General features: G+C 41.2%; 1 protein-coding gene across 1 annotated transcript in view; it reads right to left on the bottom strand.

Moving 5' to 3' along the window:
• Positions 1-2,674: 2,674 nt before the first annotated feature.
• BRF1 (BRF1 general transcription factor IIIB subunit) overlaps positions 2,675-14,977 on the bottom strand; it is a 171,580-nt gene continuing 159,277 nt past the window's right edge. Inside the window, exons 16-18 of the mRNA XM_005491815.4 lie at positions 10,608-10,659; positions 7,423-7,591; positions 2,675-5,398 (exon numbers count right to left, since the gene is read on the bottom strand). Of these exons, the coding sequence (XP_005491872.1) occupies positions 5,361-5,398; positions 7,423-7,591; positions 10,608-10,659 (259 nt within the window). The 3' untranslated portion in view covers positions 2,675-5,360. The remainder of the gene's footprint in view (positions 5,399-7,422; positions 7,592-10,607; positions 10,660-14,977) is intronic.

Raw genomic sequence — 14,977 nt, 5'->3', positions numbered from 1 at the left:
TGTGTGGAAAAGGGACAACACTGCCTCACCTTTGCTGCTGCCAAGATGCAGCTTTTGTCCCTCTTAGTCTCTGTGGACAATTCCCTTCTAGTTTTCCCACAGAAGAGCACTGAAGAAAAATTACCTGGAAATCAAAGTGCTAGTGCTGTTTCTTTTCATTGCTCAGTTCAAATTCCTTTAATTTGCTCTATTTTTCTGCTTTTAAAGCATTGAGAAACTTTACTAGGAGCACTGAGAGCAGCGAGAAGGCATTCTTGCTGCAATTTGGCAATAGAAATGGATAACACAGTGATTGCCATCCCTGTGCCCAGTACTGGGTGACTTACTGCCCTCCCACACAATAACAGTTGTGCAGTTCAGGCTACAAGTTGTTAAATCTGGTGCTCCTGGAGTCCCATGGCAAGAAGGGAATTTCATTTTGCATTTTTATGAACTGTATGTACCTCCCTAATTTCCATGAGAATGCACAACAGGCCCTGTAAGAAAAAAATAATTACAACAAAGCAACTCACCAAGTAAATTTGTTATGCTCCAAGTCCTGAATTCTCACTGAGCTCCTTTCTCCTGTTCTTAACTCCTTTTGTTAAACAACCACCACTCACCAAGATCACTGCCCGGTATCAGGGTGGGCAAAAAACCCCCTGAATAAATGTGCTGTAACTCTTCTTACAGACGAGACAGGAGTAGAAAACTGCAACAGCCTCTTCTGTATTGCAAAACATGACGAACATAAGAACAAATGTGCTATGACCTACTGGTGACAAATGAAGGCAATATAAAGCCTTGTAAGATTTCAGCTTTATTAGCATTATTTAACTTCTGAGACCATTACAGGAGGCACATTTGATGAATGCAGCTGTAGGGACAGAATGGTTTTGGTTATGAAAGGCTGGTGTGGCACAGAAGAGAAAAATGAGAGGACAAAGCCAAGAGCTGTGCAGCTTGGGAAGAGCAGAAAAGATGAGGCCAAGGTGGTCAGTACTTTTTAATATCTCAGTTGTTAGCAGGGAGAGGGCAGCTGTGATGGACACTGCTGGAGAAGTTCCCAACTCCCAGTGGAAATGGCTGAAACAGCTCAAGAGAAATTCAGATAAAAACATCCCAATGTCAAAGAGAGCAGAAGTGTGCCTTGATCACACTATGGGAACACAGTGAAATGATGGAATGACACATACTGCCTTATCAAATCCACTGTTAATCATCCTTTTATAGGCTAAAACTTTGCAGGAGACCCTCCTGAGAATCCAGCAGTACCTCTTTTTCCAACAAAAACTAAAAGGAGCAAACACCCATCTGTACAAAGGGCAGATGTGGATTTTTGTCTCCAAACTGTGGCAGCCAGATGTTGATAAAATAACATGATTTTTAACTCAGCACACACCTTATTTATCAAGATACAACTTTGAGAAACAAGCACTGGAACAGTTCCACTAAATACACACACCATATATTGTTCCCACAGTCAGTTAATTATACAGCTTAGTGGAAAAGCCTCGTTAATGTTATGTACTTTACAGAAAGCATCTACATCTATCAGTGGAACAGTATCTTGTAAAAAACACTTACCTGATTGCTGTGTCTTCCCTTATAGAGACAAAAGAAAGCTCTAAATGACAAATTTTGGCCACAACCAACCAATCATGCAGCAATCAAAACTGAACATTTTTAAGAACTAAGACAGAAAAATCAGAAATCATCAAGAGAGCATCATAGTAACAGATGGGCTATGTAAAGGTTTTATTTTTTATTTACAGCAAATATATTACAGTAAAAAAGGTTAACATGACTTGTGGTTGTGGAAGGATGGTACATATGCATACATCAAAAAGGTTTCATTTTCTTGGCACTAACTGAACTGAATACAAGGATTCAACACAAAAATAAGAAACAGAACATTTATTAGGCAAACTCTAACTGTACACATCTGCAACTGGGGTTTCAATGCAATCCAAAGAACACAAACAAGTCATCAGGATGGCAAAGACTTTTTTGATGAGCATGTTGAACCCTCAAGACAAGGCTGTCTGGCACCATTTAAAAGTTGCTGTACTGAACACACTGATTTTAAAGAAATGTCACAGATGATTAAGACACTGAAAATGCACTCAGCACAGTGAAGAAGCCCATTATTTTCCTTATTTCTTTTCCTACTCCCACAGTACCAGAGTGTTAAAAGGCTGCATGGCAGACAAGCTGGGTGCAACAGCTGGAGAATTTTGCCTGTCAAGCAAAGTGACTTGCAGCAAGAGATGTGCTTTCTGCAGCAAACCCAATGATACACAGCTTGTGTGGCTTCAAGGAAGATGATCTAAGAATACCAAATGTTGAAGCCTTATAAGCTCTTTACATCACAATCAGAATCCTGAGAAAAGCAGGATCCAAATTACTCCAAGTGAATTTGGGCTTACTTACACACAACAAAATTGTCCAGATATACCAACAGTAGTAAACAGAGTTAATGCAGTGTTAATCCTTTTACATTTTAATGACTAGCTATAAAAACAGAAACTAGCATGTTCAAATCTGTTTACATTTCCTGAGCTTAGTTAAATGAAGACGGAATGAACGTTACAAAAATCCCGGTAAGTCACCAATAAATTAAAAATGTAAATAACCACTATAGCTTAAGAAGCTCAGAATGAAGTCTGCCTATCCAATATCCTTTCTTCAGGAATCCTGTACAGAAACCATTAACTTCACCAGCAATACTGAGATGCTATGGAATTGTAGGTCTTTTTTTTTCCCCTTGCTCTTCCAGCAGACTGCCTGATGGCCTTTTCTAATCAAATCATATGAGAGCATTCAAAAACGGCAACCCTCTACTTGCAGTGCACAAAACAATGTTCTCAGCAACACAATGTACTACTGAAATTCAAATTTCCTAGCTGCAGTTATTTGGATGTGCTCTCAGCTCTCACACACAACACCACCACCCTGGCAGCAGGTTTGGTATCCTTTGGGGGAACAAAGCAGGAGACTGGAGGGAAGACCCTCAGCAATATCCATCTTAGCCCATCTTAGAGGTTTCTTTAAGAGTCAAAATCTTGCATTTGAGAAAAGCACTCGACCTACATGAGTCATACACATGTTTATTTATGCATGTTTATTTCCTGCATAGAGAATACTGTGTACCTTGGAATAAAACCCAAGTCTTGAGAATATACTGAGAGTATATTTGTAGCAGTGCTATGGAAGATTAATTCAAACCCAAACAATCAAACTCAACGGTCTCAAAGACTTGCAGAGCACAAACTTTGATAAAACAAACCACTTTTTAGAAAACTGTCTGCTTATAGCATACTTCTATTTTATGGTGTAGATAAAAGAGAGGTAGAAAGGTTTATCTCCTCAGTATCAGTTTCTGTGCAGTATTTATAAAATGTCAGGAAAAAAATCTATAGCTTTTCAGTGAAAATGCCAGCTTTTCTCCTAAGAATTATAAGGAATCTCTTCTTTCCACTTAAGTGCTGTAAACGAAGTAACTGGAATCTGGTTCAGAAGAGCTTTTCCTTCCAGTAGCCTTACCACACCAATTTTGTTACCAAGTTCTGCTTCTAAGAAGTCATTACAGAAATACTCCTATACATGGCTCAAAAATCCCTCACAGATACAATCCACCAAGCCATATTTACCAGCCAAATAGTATCAAGTCTGCTCCTAAAAAAAGCACTCACTCTTGCTTGACTTGCATGATCCATCTTACGTGAGCTACCAAGAGGGACAGAGAAGAATGGAAGTATGGAAGGCTGTGTGGCCCTTCCCTCTTTGGTAATGACCTCAGATGTGAGCACCATCATCACCCTGTCTGGCAGAGCATCCTGAAGCAGCTTCTCTTCCTGCCACAATCCAATCTCTGCAGCAGGAGGATGGATGGTGCTTTAGGAACAAGCGTTCCTCAAAAAAGGTAGGAAGGAAGACCCGACCAGGAGACACAGATGAACAGAAACTGTGCTGGTAAGATAAATATCCATCTTTCCCTGGTGTTAAGAGAAGCCTGCAGCACTACAGTTTTCATGATTGTCACCAGATAAGGGAGAGAGATGGAAACATCAGCTGCAGACATCCAGAGTGTGATCCAGAGTGCTGTGCATTTCCCACGGAGCCGAGAGCCTCGGCCCAGCAGGGCCAGGGGAAGGCAGGTCAGAGGCACCAGGGTGGGATCTGCCCACTGGGCCTCCACTCCTGACCCCTGCTCTCATGGCACTGCCAGAACTGCTCTATCTGTGACACAGGACCTGCCTGCTGACATTTCAGGGCACACAGGGCTGGAGCTCCAGCTTTATTCACATAGCAACGACTGTTCGAGGATGGGATTTGAGCCATGAAAGTCAGGCTGCTGCATGGTGACCTTTAATTTACCCAGTGAATGCTAAGCAAATTACATTAAATTAAATTCAGTCAAAGCAGATGCTAGCTTATTTATTAAAAAGCTCAGCTTTCTCTTTCTTTCAACTGGTTTTAGAGACCAGCAGCTCTTGGGAGCAGACCTTCCCTCTAACTAAGTAAGGCAAGAGCAGCTCCACAGAGATGGCCTGAGTAACTCTCCTGCAGCAACTGCAGCCTAAAGATGACCTGGCTTTGCCTAAGGATGCCCAGCAACAGCTCATGAGCACAGCATCTTTGCCTCCTTGCTCCCTGCACTTCCTACCCAACCCAGGTGTTCTCCCTCCTTCCACAGAAACCACACCAGACTCACAGTGGAAGACAATTCTTCATTGCCTTCTACTGCCAGATATTTTAAGCAGTCTATGAATTTACTAATATAAAGAAGTATTTACTCTGTTTCAGAAAACCAGTACTGCTCTGCAAATATATAACTTATCATTAACTTTTGACAGGGTTGGGTAAGGGAACTCGGATACAGCAACATGGTCACATTCACAATCCAGGTTGGAAACATTTCCTTCTGTCACTTGTAGCATGATGAGACTGACTAATTTTCCTGTACTCAAATAATCAACAGGCCCTGTCCTCCAACCTGCTCCCTTTCAGCAGTATGCCTAAAAGCAGTCACATAAATAAGAGATGTGCTGCTTTCAGCCACACAGCTTCATGCACAGTCTGTTTTGTCTCTTTTCTTTTGTTCTCTGGAAACATTACTCTCACTAATTTAATTCTCCAACTATGATCCACCAAAATAAAAATAAATTCAAGTAGGAATCCAAACTGGTTATTGCTGGGTTATGGGTCAATGTAAACTGACCAGACCCAATGCCAACCTCGAATTCACTTTACAAAAGTCAGGATTGTTCGATTACATTTGCTGACTATAGACAGCTTCTTTCACTATTCATACAGCTTGAAGACCAAAGATTTGCTGAGAACAAGACACAGTCCATGTCCCCTGGAAGTAAATGGAGCTAATAGCCATCATCTTCATCCATATCACAGCCATAATCTGAAACACACAAAGACAAGGGCATATAAAAATGCAAATATTCTGGGTAGATTGAAGACACAATAGCAGTATTGCTTCTTTAAGTTTGTTTTCTTGCTATGTAACTACAGGATAAGTTTTGCCTTAGGCAAGCATTTTAAAAATCATCTATTTTCTTAGGCCTAAATAAGTTCTTGCATGTACTTCCCTCAATGAAATAAAATTATTTTTAAGCATGTATGTGTAAATATCTCCTCTCGCTTGTCACTAGACCATCCTTTAGGAATACTTGGCACATGTGTATGTGAAATACTTGGTTTAATTTAGAGGCTAAGGTGATCAAGACTGATTGTCACAAGTGACTTGGCACACAGTGGCTGATAAGCAGCAGCATTACATTTACAAGTAGGCACGTTTTTCACTAGATACAGGCACCAAGGAAAAAGCTGGTTTGTTTATATTATTCATGGATTTATGAGCTGAAATTGCAAGGGTTCAGAGATAGCTCAGAGTTCCCACCAGCATCAAAAGAGTCATGGAACAAATCCTGATCCATGCATCTGACTCAGATCTCCCTTATCTTTTTACTTCTAGACTTAAAATTTTGCCGAGATTTTTTAATCCAGTTTTGTTTTCTTAAACAATGCTGAGTGCAAAGACTGTGTGCTGTGTGTCAGAAGGCAAGTCTGTATGTTTCTAATGCACCTATTTCTCTTCTGTGTGCACTGACACAGATACTTTCTGTAATGTAGATGAACCTATGGATAATTATTGCATATGAGCACTGAGGAAAGTTAAACTTCAAATTCCAAATCCAATACAGGGCAACATCTCACCCAAAGAGACAAGCAAATGCTCAGAAGCAGAATTAAGTGTAATCTATAATGATTTGTGTGGAATGGGTGAAGTTCACCATCTGTAATTCATGTTGTTATTCCAGGCAGGCAGGTCTAAAATCCACAGAGAAAGAAGCTAGGAAAGACTTATTTTATGGTCTGAGCAGCTCTGTACACCTGCATTCGAATTCTGGGAATACTCCTTTCCTTTTCCTTTTCATTTTTATTTTTTAACTCTAATTTTTCAGCTGTTGTCCAGGCCAGACAGGGAGTAGTGGAATGTTCTCAGAATGGTTCAAAATTAGTAACATTTACAAAGAAAAAAAACTCAGTGACCTTTATTCTATTTTTGTGGGGGGTTTATTAATAAACATAGACCCACCCTCCCCCACATGGATGCCTTTTCTTGGGAACGTTATTCTAATAATAAATGCAGGCAACAAACTGTTTTTCCTACAGTTCAGCAATTATTTTCCAGCAGAGAAATCAATTCAAAAGCAACAGACACTTTTGTGAAATGTATACATATTGTCCATGAAAGCTAAATGAATAGTGATGGAAAGATTTTTGCAGTAAATAACATTTCACTAGGATATGTATTCCCATCTTGCGTCTTCACAACCCATAATTAGCAGCTCCCATTTTAAAAATAATTTTGTGTATTTTCAAAGCTTAACTTCTAAAGGGAAGTTTTTAATAAAGGATAAATGTGGATGTGTCCAGCTAGGAAAAACCACAGTGGAGAGGAGACTGCCTTTTCCTGCCAACAAAGAAATCTAATTAAACCAGTGGCTTTGCTGGGTAACCCAAAGAAATGAGCACACATCTGTGTACCATACATGCACCACCAATGCCATTCCTGCACTTGGGAATAACTGCTTCCTCCTAACACCTTCCCCAGAAACAGAGTGTGATGATTTGTTGTGTTTTGAGCTGGACAGACACATCCCCAGGGCTCATGGACAACCTGGACATCACTGAGGAGGCACAAGGAGAAGGGAGGGGAGACTCAGGGGGCCCCAGGCCCTGCTAATGGAGGGGTTACTGAGCCCCTAACTCCTCAGATCCACCCTAATAAACCTAATTCTGGAGAACACCCCACACTTCAGTTTGCTCTTGGGAAGCCCTCTTAGCCTGAAGCGCGAGATGTGTGTCCCCAGCCCTGCAAGGACAAAGCCCACAGCAGCAGAGATGGTACCCCCAGCTCACCATTTCCTCCCATTAACTGCAAGGCGCTCATGCAGTGATCTTCATCTTCCTCTACCTCTTCCTCTTCCACCTCTTCATCAGGGTTGTAAGCTACTGGGCCACTCTCCACAAGCACAGCTGCTGGTTTTTCTACATCAGAGGCTTCAGCCTGTGCATTTGGAAAGGTAACCTGCACAAAAGAAGAGACAACAGTAGAGCAGCCCTTCCTTTGGTCCAATATTCCTACAGACCTTTAGCAGCTTCCAAACAACAGGGACAGGAGAGACGGAAGCTCATGTCCAGTGCTACAGGTTCAGCTGTTCTAATGGAAGTCTGAATGAAAGTCAGGCAAAACCACCCAGTTTTCACTTAGTCCAGAACCAGGCAACTGAAATATCCTGTAATGGTAACAGCAGAAGAAGGATTCTCTGGCAAGCACAAGAGGAGGAGAAATTTGGGAGTGAAGGCTCCTCAGTAGAGCTCTGTGGGAAAACTTAAACCTCTCCCACGGTGTGCTCAACTCACATCAGGCCTATTACAAAATAACAACGTTATTGACAATTTAATGATAGCAAAAGTGTACCCTTCAAATCAGAAGAAGCCCAACATGTATTAGTTTTGACAGCTCTGGTTGGATTTATTTGGCGGCGCGATGAGCTGTGGAACAAATAGCACTCTGTAGACAGCACTTAATGTGATGGCAGAGCACTCAGCTGATAATACACACTGGCACCTGTGCCATTACCTCTGGAATTCAGCAGAATAATGATCTCCAAACACTACCTTGGGAATCAATCATGGATGGGACCTGTTCTGGACGTGGTCCTCCCCAGCTGCTCCAAGGTTAGGCAGGACACAGCATGGAGGGAGAGAAAGGGGAACACCACAAGGGAACAGAGGTGAATTTGAAGTAGGGAATGCTGTCTTTGGTTCACTAAGGAGAGATCTGGGACAGGGCAGGAAGCAGCAACAAAGCCTATGCCAGCACAGTCCAGGCTCTGCTCTTTCTGCTCTTTCTTCTCATTTTCATGGTGTGCTCAGTCTGGAGCTCCACCTCCTTCTCTCTTCCAGGGAAGAAACATCACAGGAGCTTTACTTCCATCAGCTCTGTAATAGGATATTTTCCTCACCCATTCTGTACTTGGACTGTTGGAGGTTCATACATTAGAGCCCATGGCACACAAAACCAGCCAATTAGGAACTGGAAGAACCTCAAAGATTAACCATGAATGCTGTGTTGTTATGTGAAGAATTCTGAGAAGGGAATATTGACAGTACCTGTCACCAGCCAGCTGTAACCAGCATGAGTCACCTTCCCTAGTAAGAAAGATGGAAAGTCTTCCTTGCAAGGACCAGTGGTGAAGTGCTTCTAAAAATGAATGGTCCAAAGGAGACCGAAAAACCCCAACTCCCCTGGTCCATACCATGAGAAAAGTGCCACAGTGCTCTAGGTTTTAAATTACATACACAACTATGTACTGCTGCATGTTCTCCAATTCCATTGACAGCAAGCTCTGATAAAATGCTGCAGTTCATTTTTATTTATTTATTTATTTATAAATGCATTTGCTTGGGATGCAGTAGCTCCCAGAATCCCTGTAACTCCAGGCACTTCAGAGATACACCGTAAGAGAAAATCCCTGTACCAGAAAGTTGATAGTCTAATTATTCAAACATCAAAGCTGTTCCTGAACTTGTCATACACCATGACAGTCAACCTAAAGAATCTGCCTGAGTTTTTCAAAGTCACCTCAGGGTTTGCTCCAACAGCTCATTAATAGGGCAAAAGACACCCATTAATTTTAACAGAAAATCAAGTATTTAGATATTCGGATCAGTCAAAGACAGGTTTTCATTATTTTTTAATGCTCAAATTAATCATATTATTTAGAGGAACTTCCCTCCAGTTTATATTTCCTACCACTGCTTTTACCTCTGTGATCAAATTGAGTCCATCTTGGTATAAACAGAAATAGACACAAGAATTTGAAACAAATCAGCATCATAATATACATCAATTTATATGTTTAAAAGTATCCATCTGCTCTGAAAAAGTGGGTGAATATAAAGGAGCTACAATTGAGTCATTATTTTTTAAAATTGCTCCATGCTAATTAAAATGTGACCTTCTTCTAATTATCATGTCCACTTCCAGACTGCTGTACTTCTAAAAATGTGCAGAGTTTTCTAATGAGCATAGAATAAGAAGTGGAAATGTATTTCCCTAGGCAGGATATCAAACTGTTTCTGAAAATCAATGACTTTTAGTCATGTTAAAAAAAAAAAGGCAGTCAAACAACACCTTTAAATAGAACTTCCTGAATTCACTTCCAGACATCCTGGACTGGAGTTTGGCACTTAGCTTTATGTATGGATGGGCAATTGTCAAATGTGTTAAACTACCTAAGGGAACTGCTTCACTTTCAGAAGGGTGTCAGTGTCACACATTCATGGGCAAGAGGGACAAATCCCTTTGGTATACTGAATTTTTAGATATGCAGTAGACATTTTGTTGTATACAAAATGCCTGTGAATATTTTGCATAGTGTGAAATTAATAGTGAAAGAAAGGAGCTATCATTGTTATCTGGTTTCACTGAAAATAATAATGATCTGAAAATAATCATGATCCCTTTGGGAGGTGCACAAAGCCACCCAAGGAGGGCTTCTGGCAGTGGCCAGTTACCAGCACCAACTTTTCTGTGGCACTATTACATTTTCAAACAAAGCAGGAGTAAGCCAGGCTGGAGAGGGTAAGCTCTTTCCACACTGGTCTCTGACAGAAGCCCAGCCCATCCCTGGGGTCTGGCACAAAAGTGGAGTTTGCAAAGTCCTTCTCTGTGAGGACAGTCCAAGTGCTGGGAAACAAGCACGAGCTCTGCCCTCTCCTACTCCTCCTGACCATTTATTTGACATGGACCTTTTTAGATGCTTGCAGGGAGTTTTCTCTTTTTTGCTGTCCAATGAAGCATCATGAGGCTGTGCTACTGTTCCTGATGGATAAGAAAGGCAAGTCTGGGTTAGAAAACCCAGCCAATCTCAGCTTTGCAGTGCTCACAGTAACCAATTCCTGGCCTGATCAGACAAACAAAACTCATTTTTTTATCCTTATCTACCACATGACCAGAGCCAGGCTGAAAATAGCTTGTGGGAATTTCCAAATTCAACCTGTTGCACCAGGTTGGATAAGTGCTGGACTTTTCTTACCTCTTCAGTGGCAGCCTTCTTAGCAAACTGGGTTGAAATCAAGGGTCTTAATCTGCAAAGAAAGAAAGAAAAAATGCTGAACATCAGAAAAGTTGCACAAGAGTTTGACACAGAGTATTCATTCTCCAAACAGTGAAAGCACTTTGCTAGTGTTATGTTGTGCAATTACTTTTTTAATGATTTAAGATAAAGAGCACAGAGCCACAAATGCCACAATAATTAACACACACACATTCCCTTCGAAGAGTCTGTCCCAGATCAAGGTAGTAACAAAAGATGCCAGCACAGTAGCAAAACCTCATCTCAAACTGCAGCCCCAGCTTCTCCCCAAGGTCTTTGAAATAGCTGTGTTTGTCACATTTTACAAAAATCAAAAGAAAACTGATTTTTGGAAGAATGCAGACACAGCAAGACTAGGCCACACTCTGATTACTGGTCTGCAATTGCTTCTGTGCATGTGATGATACACAGAGGATACCAGTAAGATTATGCATGCAGGACACTATAACCATCACAGGCAAGAAGTTAACATCCAGTTACAGAAATCATAAAAAAGCCCCAGGGACCCTGAATACCTTGAATGAGAAATGACAGAAATTGAACAAAAACATTTTTAAAAACTCTGCATCAGATGTGAAAGAGACCTGCATATTTGGGGGAGAAGAGCTGGATCAGTATAACTTTACAGCTAAGTGTTAAATATTATTACTTCTGAAAAGCATTTCATAGCCTGTTGTTTCCCCAGTGCCAAGGAGGCTGTTCTCAATCCATCATTTAGTGTTACTTTCTGGTCTCTCCAGCTCATCTAGATGTATCCAGTCACGAAGAGGATGACTTGCTTTCCACAGAAACACTGCTCAGACAGCTCCTCAAGCACGTCTTTTAACCAAGTCTAGGCAAACAACTTAATGAATACCAATTTATGCCTCCAGAGATACAGTCTTTTATGATAAGCAGTATTTTACTCTCATTTTTCTCTTAGTCATTCCTCCTTGTTAACACACAGAAACTCGTTGTTTTCCTGCTTATTTATTTATTTCAAATAATCAGCAGGAGGAAACAAACCCCCAGAGAATGAGCAGGGGAGACTCAGATCATTATCTCTGATGGTGGAGACAATATTAAAATACAAGATATTAGCTAAGCTCCAGAAAGGTTCAAAAACTGATCACCTCTGAAATGCTTTGCAGGACCCAAAAGGCATTTCAGCAACTCAAGTAATTGAAGGTGCCTCCTCCTAGAAGATGATCAAAAGAGGCTAAGGGAATGTTTCAGGAGCAGTGCCACTGAAGAATCCAGAACACATTATTCTGATACAGATACTTCTTGTCATATTACAAAGAATTTCAAGAAAGAGAGTCACTTGACCTACATAAATATCTATTACTTACAAATCCTGGTTGATTTCTGGGATCAGAGAGATTACATTTGAAAACATGGGCACACTCCTCCCTAAGTGCTCAGTCTTCTCTTTCCTTATCTAACCCCAACTGCAGAGTTTTCACCTTTAAATGCTGCCAAGAAGCAGGGATACCCTCACCCTGACCAGGTTGCTCAGAGCCTGTCCAACCTGACCCTGGATGTTTCCAGGGTCAGGGAATCCACCACCTCTCTGGGCCTCTGCCAGTGCCTCACCACCCTCACAACAAAAAATTTCTTCCTTAATTCCTGAGATTTGAGAGCACCTACCTACTTTCAATCACTGTTTTCCAAAAAAGTCACCCTGTTTGGATGCTTATAAAAATATGGATGCAGCAAAGCCAAAAGGTTGCATAGCTGAAGGATTCTAATTACCAAACACGTTGTGTTTCATTGACATGACTGAAAAACACCCAACATTGGTAAGAAATTAAAGACTTTTATTTTAAATTCATAGTCATGATTATTGCAATTAACATTGTACCAAAGATAGCACCTTTTCCCTCCTGCTACCCAAAGACATCAGACCTCCCTGGAGCACCCTGAAAATATTTCCTCCCCCCAATTAAAATCAAGCTGTTGAGTAAGACTCACAAGGTAATCAGAAACTGCTGACATTTCTTTTAGAGCAAATTATACATGTGCTCACACAGTGAAGAAAACAATCACAGCTACAGGAAGCAGAGTAAACATTCCAGTTTCATTTTAATTAAAATGGTCCCCTAATGAAAATAAAAAGATTCACGTTTATGAAAAGCCTATTTGGAAAAACTTTAGTGCTACATCCAAGAGCCCTTCCGTACCATTTCTCAGCAGCAAGGGATCCCCACACCCAAAGTGAAATTAAAGCTGTATTTCTGTTCCACGAGAGCCACTCAATGTGCACATCTTCACTTCCTTACTACAAACACAGCACTGCCATCTGATTTGGCAATACAGTTTCTCTCTCAGCACAGTGTAAAATGCATCCAGAAGCAGTGGGGTGGATCCTGCTCCTGCCACGGATGGTCAGCACCTGCTGCAGGCCAGATCCAAGGGTGGATCTCATCACCTGGGTGGAATGGCCTGGCCCACTACCCCTCCATGCTACCTGCTTCCTAAAACACTAACCATGACACTGGAAAAAGGTAAAACCAGCACAAAAACTTATTTCCCTGCTGAAATAATGGCTTTGATTCAAAACACAGCTATAAAAGTTATAAATACATAACCCCCTTGGCTCTCCTTATGCCTAGGGAGAGCCTTACTATTACTGTACAAAACCATTGAAGAAGGTTTTATAGTTGGGGGTGCTGTTTTGTTTCTTAAATGCCCCAATGTCCTGACCTCCTTAAACCAGAGCAGCTGCTGCCACACCAGCCATATGGAGCAATAAATTACTGGCTGCCATGGCTACATATACAGGCTCCTTCTGCTGTCTGGCTGCACCTCCGAGGGTGGAAAAAAGTGTCTTCATGGAAAAGCACGACCCCTTTTGAGGCTGGGACAGGTCTGAGTATTAATGATCAAAAAGCACCTTGAAAAAATAAATAATTGAAGTGTCTTATCCAACTTTCACTGGGCATGACTCAACCTCTGCAGGAGTCTACCAAGGGACACATGCACAGAAGAAAGATCCTGTCCATCAAAGTCCAGACTGAATTAGAGGTTCACTAATTCAATAAATAGCTCAATAAATAATAACAGCCTACATTAAAGTACAACTCCATATATCCTGAAGTGACAGCAGCGTCCATGTAAAATGTAATGTTGTGACTGGGAAATAATGGGGCTCCTGGTCTTCCAAAGTGTGTCAGTTGTCGTTCACTATTTATGATGACTTCTAGTTTGGGGCATTTTCCTTTTGAACTTTGCAAATTAACACAGTACCTTGTGGGAGGGAAAAACAGAACAAGCAACTTTCTGAACAGCAATGTGATCCGTAAAAGGGGATAAAAAAGATTTCACACAGCCCCAAGTGTGTTACATCCACACTTCAAACTACTTCAAAAATTATGCAGATCTACTAATGCTCATGTCAGCCAACACACATAACACTGGAAGCAGATTATCTTGACATGTTTGTGACAAAAACTAATGGCATGGTACAAGGCATCAGAGGCTGCTCCCTGCTGAATCCACTCCGCTCTCAGCTGAGATGTGCACGATAACGTCTGGGTTTGTCCTCCAGCTCAACAATTTAAAAGAAGATTCAATATAATAGCTCCTGACAGGGCTGGAGATCACACAGACTGAACTTTCAAAGCGTTTTTCTCTGCAAAACAAGCTGGCTGTGACAAACAACAGTTTTTATTTTGCTTATTATTTAATAACAAAAGATTACACAGCATAGTACATAAAAGAGAAAGAGCAGCGAGAGGTAATAAACCCACCCCACTTGCATCAGACTGTTCATCCACCAAAAAGTTTGACAATACCATAACAATCTCCTCAGTGCAATCCTACAAGTAATTTGGAAACTCACCCAAAGCTCTTTTCTTACTGAATTTTAACTTAATCCACCCATGTAGGGAACATCTTATTGCTGCTCACCGCCCATACTAATTTTATACACGGATGATCCCAGAATACACAATGGGAAGCAGAGAGGGAGCAGAGCCCACAGCCACAAGCCTGCAGTGTAATTATGCAGGTCATCCAAGACAACTGCCCATGAAACTTATATATCCATGCACAGGCCTTTCATGTGCAGGGACAGAAAAAAACTATTGAGAAATGACTCAACAAGAGACAGGTCGGGTTCTCCACACCGGCCGAGATCCTCCTCCCACCTGAGGCCAGATCATTTTGCCTCAGGAGGTCAGTTTACTAGACATCTGTGTGAGAAGGAAATTAATATAAATGTTTACACAGGCTAAGAGTGCCCTTTAATTAGGTACCATCAATGTTATCCTTACCGGAAAGCTGGGAATTACCTCTCTGCAAGGATGTAAATCTCTTCTTGGAAACAC

Source organism: Zonotrichia albicollis, chromosome 6, assembly GCF_047830755.1.
Source record: "Zonotrichia albicollis isolate bZonAlb1 chromosome 6, bZonAlb1.hap1, whole genome shotgun sequence".
NCBI classification, from domain to species: Eukaryota; Metazoa; Chordata; class Aves; order Passeriformes; family Passerellidae; genus Zonotrichia; species Zonotrichia albicollis.
This window is presented reverse-complemented; position numbering and strand designations above follow the sequence as displayed.